The 7,098-nt window shown below is 38.2% G+C and overlaps 1 protein-coding gene across 1 annotated transcript in view; it reads left to right on the plus strand.

Annotated features, from left to right (window-relative positions):
• Nucleotides 1-7,098, plus strand: part of LOC123981397 (ras-specific guanine nucleotide-releasing factor RalGPS1-like) — a 131,994-nt gene that overhangs the window by 92,518 nt on the left and 32,378 nt on the right. The window contains exons 10-11 of the mRNA XM_046066186.1: nt 2,787-2,924; nt 4,194-4,287. Coding sequence (XP_045922142.1) covers nt 2,787-2,924; nt 4,194-4,287 — 232 coding nt within the window. The remainder of the gene's footprint in view (nt 1-2,786; nt 2,925-4,193; nt 4,288-7,098) is intronic.

The raw sequence follows: 7,098 nt of genomic DNA on the forward strand, positions 1-7,098 counted from the left end.
TACACTTGTTAAAGCACTTTGTAACTTGTTTTTGAAAAGTGCTCTACAAATAAGGATTATTATTATTATTATTATTATTATAATGTGTTCGGAAATAAAGGTTCTGTTTACAGTATGAACGCCACCACAACTTCTCGCTAAGCTAGCATATAACACGTCTACGACAACAATGCAGTCTTTTGGGGGCGTGGCACTCTCTCTTTTTGTGTGTATGCGTTTGCATCCGTGTGTGTGTGCGCAGGAGGGGTGGCTGCATGTAACAGTGTAGTATAGGTCTAGGGGGCTTTCCTGGCCACCATGAACAGTATTTAACCAATGTTATATAACTTCATCATTCATGAAGGGTTATTAACGTCACTAGGAAACCAAAATAAGCAGTTATGGGACCACAAATTTATGTCGTCAACATCAGAGAGAAGATTTGTTACTTGTAAACAAAGCTGCCAGCATTGTGCTGGTATAGATGTAAAATGTGAGTAAAGCCTTTATTGGGTGCTCACAAATAAAACACTGTCAGTCAAACATTAAATACCACCAGACTGACACAGCAGACATCAGACAGCCAGGGTTTTCCACTGACAGAGGAACCTTTTATTTATTTAATTGTTTGCATCTTAAAAAATTTAAGATGCATCAGTGTGACCGATATATACACTGACACATTTAAACATTTATACAAACACACTTACATACCTGTATGTATACTTTATACCTACACATTGAAAAAACATTCTGAAATGTTCTGTAGAAAGCTGAGCGCTTAAGATTTCTCAAACAACATGTACAAAATACATTTTTGTAAATGAGAAAGGATTAGAAGGCAATTACACAACAACATTTTATCCCTAAGCTGTAAGTGTAAATGCATCCACATAAAACTACTGAAATGTGAGGTGGTTTGAGACACATTCCAGCACTGAGGAGAGCTGACCCTAAATTGCATGTAGCACACACGAAAACCAAGATGGATTGTAATTAGATTTGGGATCCTGCCAAAGGAGACACATGTAGATAAAAGATGTTCACACTGCTGTGTAGAGAATGAGAAAATCTATGGGAGCCTAGTTGCACCAATGCGACGAAGAAAAGATCCTGTAAAACATTATGTTATCTCAATGTAATCTATCAAAATAATGACTTATCTCGAGCAAAATCTTTTTTTCCCTATGGAAACTTACTTCATTATTCTCATAATTATCTTGTTAATTCAGAAAAACAGCAGATTTTTTTTTTCCTCAAGTGAATGCATTATGCTTCTGTATGCGTTTGTGTAAGAGCCATGTAGTGTCTGGTTTTCAGTGGAAAAGATGGTCTCAATGGTCCCAAAACGTTGTTTCTGGAGGTTTTTCACGCCAACATGAGCACAGGTTTGGAGCAACACTGATTTCTGTTTAGTTTGTTAGTTAGGATGTTGAGGTATTAGTCACAAACAATGTCTACAGTTGTTAGATTCAGTGCAGATATATTGGTATTGTTGGCAGTTGGTTTTAATTTGTGGGTGTTTGTAAGACCTGTCTGACCTGTACTGACTGTTTGTTAAACAGCTGACACAATCCTGGTTGAAACTGTAATATGTTGGAGATTTTACAAAATGACGTAGAAAAACATTGCTACATCTGTATATGTGTCTTGTGTGCATAAACTGTATCCTCTATATACTGTATATTTTTTCAAAACGTACACCACATCAGATACAGCCTACAGTGGTGAGGCTTAGGGTGAGTTTCCAGTCTGGTATTTAGTAACAGTTAGTACAGTGTAATTAGGACAAATTGTAGGAAAGTTGGTGACTCAACAGATGTTTTCCAGGTCCTTTCTGACACATGTGATGTGCTCTGGGTTTTTTCCTCCTGTCCTTGGTAATAGATGCCAGAAATCAGACATGCAACCCTTCCATTTGAATAAAAACTTACCACTTTTTTATTATATTTTTTCAAATGGCTCTCGAGAGAAAATATCCAAGGTAGTATCCATAATCAAGGAAATAAAAATGTATTACAGAGCTACATTCATGTGAAAAATAATATTCATACCTCATACATCTATGAATAAGATCATTGCCATGTTCATTCACACTTAAAATGTATGGTAGCTTATTTTCCCCCACAAGCCCAGTGTGTAAGGATGCAACACTTGTGTCCAGAGAAACATACAGTTTTTTTTTTTTTTGAACACCAGTTCAAACTGTCAAAAGACCTAGCATGGATATTCATGGTGTTTAAGGAATATGTACTCCCTCTGACAGTCCCTCTAGCTCCACTATCAGGTTATATATTTCTCACTGACCAACATTTTCCTCCATGACGTGGTTTTTGGAAAACCAGATTTCCATCACATGTTCTGTGTATTCATGGTGTCCACATAATGTCATTTCATTTACTTATTTATAAAGACAACACACACGGCATATCTGTTAACCTGCCTGCCTGTGCTGCAGTCCTTTGGCAAGATGTTTTGAAACTAATGAATCATAATGTTTTGTTGACCTTGACTTCTTTGCTACAATTACACCAAAATATCAGCTCTGCACACAAGTGATCTCAAAGAGTAACAGGCAGTTTTAGATCTGTAAATTGCAGAGCATGTTGATCCTTCCAAAGGAGTACACTAACTAAGGTTCTCTGTCATAAAAGCTTTCATGAAGTCACACATTCTTTCTTTGAAATGAATGTGTTTTATGTGAATTACTGCTCAATAAGTCAATAAGTAAGCATTTTGTTAAAGCAAAGCTAGTGTCTGTGCTGGCTTTCACTATGTGACTCACTGTCTTGTGTTGTCTCCTCCAGGGATCTACCTGTTGGACATGATCTACATTGACTCAGCCTATCCTGCGTCCGACAGTATAATAGAGACGGAGCAGCGGACCAATCAGATGAACAACCTTTTGAGGGTCATCTCCGACCTGCAGATGTCATGTAACTATGGTAAACAGTAACTGCTTGCTAGATTTTTTTTTTAAATTATTGATATAATATATTATTATACCTGATTTGCTAAAACATCAAACTTTGGAAGATGATGTGATAAAAAATTTAATTCAAGGTTCACTTACTTAGTTATTTTCAAAGCTTTCATCCATGTCCCACAGCCCTTTTCAGCGGATGGAACTTGCCCAGGTGTCATAATGTGACTTAAGGACTTTCGATCACATGATAACAGGTGGTCATTAGGTTTGGGCATTGAAAATGAGACTGAAAACAAAATTAGACTGTTGCCGTGTTGTCATTTCTGTATTTTTTTTTTTTACAGGTTCCATAAACTGTATGAAGTGAATTGTGAATATAAATATGAATTTTGTAAGTTTCGGGTCTCACTGCGCTCCTCATTTGAATAGACAGGCGCTCCGCCAGTTAACACCAGGTGTTCTATGTGTGGTAACCATGGTAACAGCTTCTGTGCACTACTTTATCCCTGGAGGTAGAACAGTTTATTCTTGTTAGCTTAGCTTGAGTTAAAACAATACTTGTTTATGTCCCAATAACAGTATAGAAAACTGTTATGTATTTTAATGATCACACAAATGGCAAGGATCAGTGTCTCATCCACTGATTTACAATGCATGTCGCACAGACAAAAGTTCATGACCGTTCAACTTTGGCAGCTGGCTGGTGTGTGTGCAGGATTGCTCCTGCTTGTCTCTGCAACCTTGAGATTGCCCGCGCCACCATACTTGCCTGCATGCCAATCGGAAAAGACATTTATGTATTTCGATATTTCTCCTTACCACAAGACAAGAAGAAATACTTTATAAATCCCTCTAGCAGTCAGACACCCCGCAGCAGTGCAGGACTTGAAACATCCACCCATCCATCCGGTTCCCAAGCCAAATCCCCACGGAGTGAGCTACTGAGAGTTATATGTAGATTGCCCATGCATGGATGAATTCCAAGAATGTACAAATTTATTCTACAGGGGTTTTTTTGCTCTTTTTTGATTCCACACTGAGGGAGCTTTTGGTATTTAAACTCTCCTTTTTGTACTATGACATTTGTATTCCTCTCCTAAAGTAATGCAGAGTGCTGGATATTATTTTAGTGGACATGCAGAGCTATCCTAACATGTTTCTTATGTTATGTAATGTATTGATTTCCTTAGTCAGAATGATACAGCATATCCTGTACAGTACATACTATATGTGGAGTGTCAGTGTTTTATCAGAAGTGACTTCTTCCTACGTTTTTTTTTTTCTTCAGATCACTTGGTGACTCTGCCACATGTCCAGAAGTATCTGTTGTCAGTTCGCTACATAGAGGAACTCCAGAAGTTTGTTGAGGATGACAACTTCAAGTAAGTTTCATCTCAGTGATTGGCACGGCAGGGGTGGAACTACACATGTACAGTCATTAAAGTTTGTTTACCATCCCAGAGGATGACATCTTTCTGTTGTGGACACTCCACCTCTGACTCTGTGACTTTGGTCACATTAAGAGTCTTTCTCTAGCACATGGAAACATGGAGGCAGGCGTGAAATTGACGTGGTCAATGCACAGGAAGCAGGATGGACGGCCAGCTGGTTTTATCTTTCTCCACAGGGAATTCCTTCACCGAGCAGGCACTGATGACTTTCTCAGGCAGCGTCTTAGATCCTCTGCTCAGAAATAGATTTATGCTGCCACAACTCATGACAGTTTGGATTTAATGCTTTATTTTCATGGTGGGATGTGGTTTTGATGTTTTGGTTATACTTGTTCTAGTTATTCCTTAGTCTCACCTTTTTCAGACTGCGGTTTTGGGTGGGACAGTAAATAATACATCAGGCTCATTAATGAGTCATAATTAAGAGAAATTCATTAGGATTATACATTTAATAAAAAATTTACGAAAGGTTGGGTCCTTATTGGGACACTTGAAGCAATATTAAAAAGTTTAATTTATAAGCAATACCTTACACCCATACTCAGGGGTTTTACTGCTACAACCTCACTCGACCTCATTTGATAAGTACTTTATAATGTGAAAGCAAGCATGGTGCTGTATATACTTTAAAGTATATCAGATAAACTTAACCTCAGAATGCTTAAATACTTCAGTCCAGTGTTTCCAAACCGTTTTGACTTCTCACACGCAGTTGTCTACTTGTTACCCCACATCACAGGTTTGCTGATTTGTGAGCATGAGTTATGAGCAACGTGACTAAAGAGTAATCTTAAGTTCTCTTAGTGTTTACTTATTTTTTGTATATTTGGTGTAGGAGACCCGGGGTCTATTTCCAGTGTGAGACATCCACCAGTGTGTCCTTGAGCAAGAAACTTAACCCCTAGTTACTCCAGAGGCGGGCGGCCTCTGACATAAAAAGCAATTGTAAGTGGCTTTGGATTAAAACCTCAGCTGATTGAAATGTAAAATGTAATATAGCATGAATCAATGCCACATACCACAGCATTTGTAGCCTAAGCTAATATGCAGTGCCCATCCCTAAAAACCAACAAAACAGCACAAAGACACAAGATAAAAACAACATACACAAGACAAACAATGACACAGTAAACCTTATGGTGGATGTAATATAAGCACATATAGTCAAGTGATCAAACCTTAATATATTTAATTTCTGAAGAACATGGCATTGGTTTGATCGTGTTGGATCTTATCTAAAGTTTTTTTTTTAATGACCTGAGGTATATCACTGTTTTTCACAAGAAAAAAAGCAACATTTTAAACATTTGAGAAGAGTGATTTGGTGTAAAATTAATATATACATTTTTTCTTTATCCCTTTATTTATCTTGAGGCCCTTGATACATTAGTATTATTATGGAATATTACTAAATGCATCTAAACAACTGACACAGGTATTGATTCTAAATAGTTCAGCTCTATACTGTAGTTTGGATATGACATTAAAGTCTGACATTATGGGCCCCCTCTCAGACAAAATTGAGACAACTGCGACCCCCTCCCACTCCTGACCTGCCAAATGACTGCACGTCCCCACCAATCTGTAAATGAACTGATAAAAGGCAGACATTCTGAGCCTCAGTAATGTCAAAGTTGATATTAATGGTTTTTCTTACTTCTATTATTATTCAATGACAAAAGTGTCAGCTAAATGAATAAATATATAATTATAAATATAATATTAGGGATTTATTCACACCTAATCTAAAAATATGGATCTGTTAAGTTTAATTTTATTGAGGACCCAATAGCAGACACGGAGATAGCGATAAAGGACAATCACAGTGGATTTATTAGTACTTCACAAAAAATGTGCAAGGGGAGGGAATCCTGCTGGCAGTTGCTGTGAGCTTAACTTGAGCAAGATGTGATTTAGAACTTGGCCGTAGTGTGAATACCGCTATAGTGAACGGATGATCTGGAGATGAGAGGGTTTAAATACTGCAGGGTTTATTTGTGGAGTCATCCTCAGGTGTGTAGCGGAGCCACAGGTGATCTCATGATTGGTCCAGGAGAGAGGCAGGAGCACCACACACACACACACACACACACACACACACACACACACACACACACACACAGAACAGACAAACAGGTGACAGACCGGTTTCGGCTCATCTCAGACCTTAGGTGACCACCTACCTAGACCCCCTTCAGTTCGTTTATCACCCTGAGGTGGGTGTCCAAGATGCCATCCTCTACCTCCACTTAAGAGTTACCAACCTTGTACAAGGATCGTGGTCTTTGACTTTTCTTGTTTAACACAATCCAGAAGCTCGGTGTGTGCAATGTCTATGGTTGCCAGGAAAGAAGAGATGGCTCAACTTCGCAACAGGCTCAAATGACCCCACTCTCCCCTACAGTAGAATGGTCACCAGTGAGGGTAGTAATGCTCATACTGGTGCAGAGGGGGATCCTAAATCTTCCAAAAAAGAAAAGTTACAAAAGTTGTGTATGCTGTCAGTTATAGTTCTTAGAAATAAATAAAATCAGAATCGATGATTGGAATTGGCCAAAACAAATTCCATTGGTGCATCTCATACAGTTCTACAGTAGTGTAAATAAACAGTGTAGGATTCTAACATGAATCAGTTTGGTCAGTAAATAAATCACATCTGTGTATAGTGCAGCTGTTTTCAGATGAGATAGACTTTTAAAACATATAATAGACTGTGTTGCACAGAGCATTACTAATGACTGT

This window comes from Micropterus dolomieu, linkage group LG13, assembly GCF_021292245.1.
Source record: "Micropterus dolomieu isolate WLL.071019.BEF.003 ecotype Adirondacks linkage group LG13, ASM2129224v1, whole genome shotgun sequence".
Lineage (NCBI taxonomy): Eukaryota > Metazoa > Chordata > Actinopteri > Centrarchiformes > Centrarchidae > Micropterus > Micropterus dolomieu.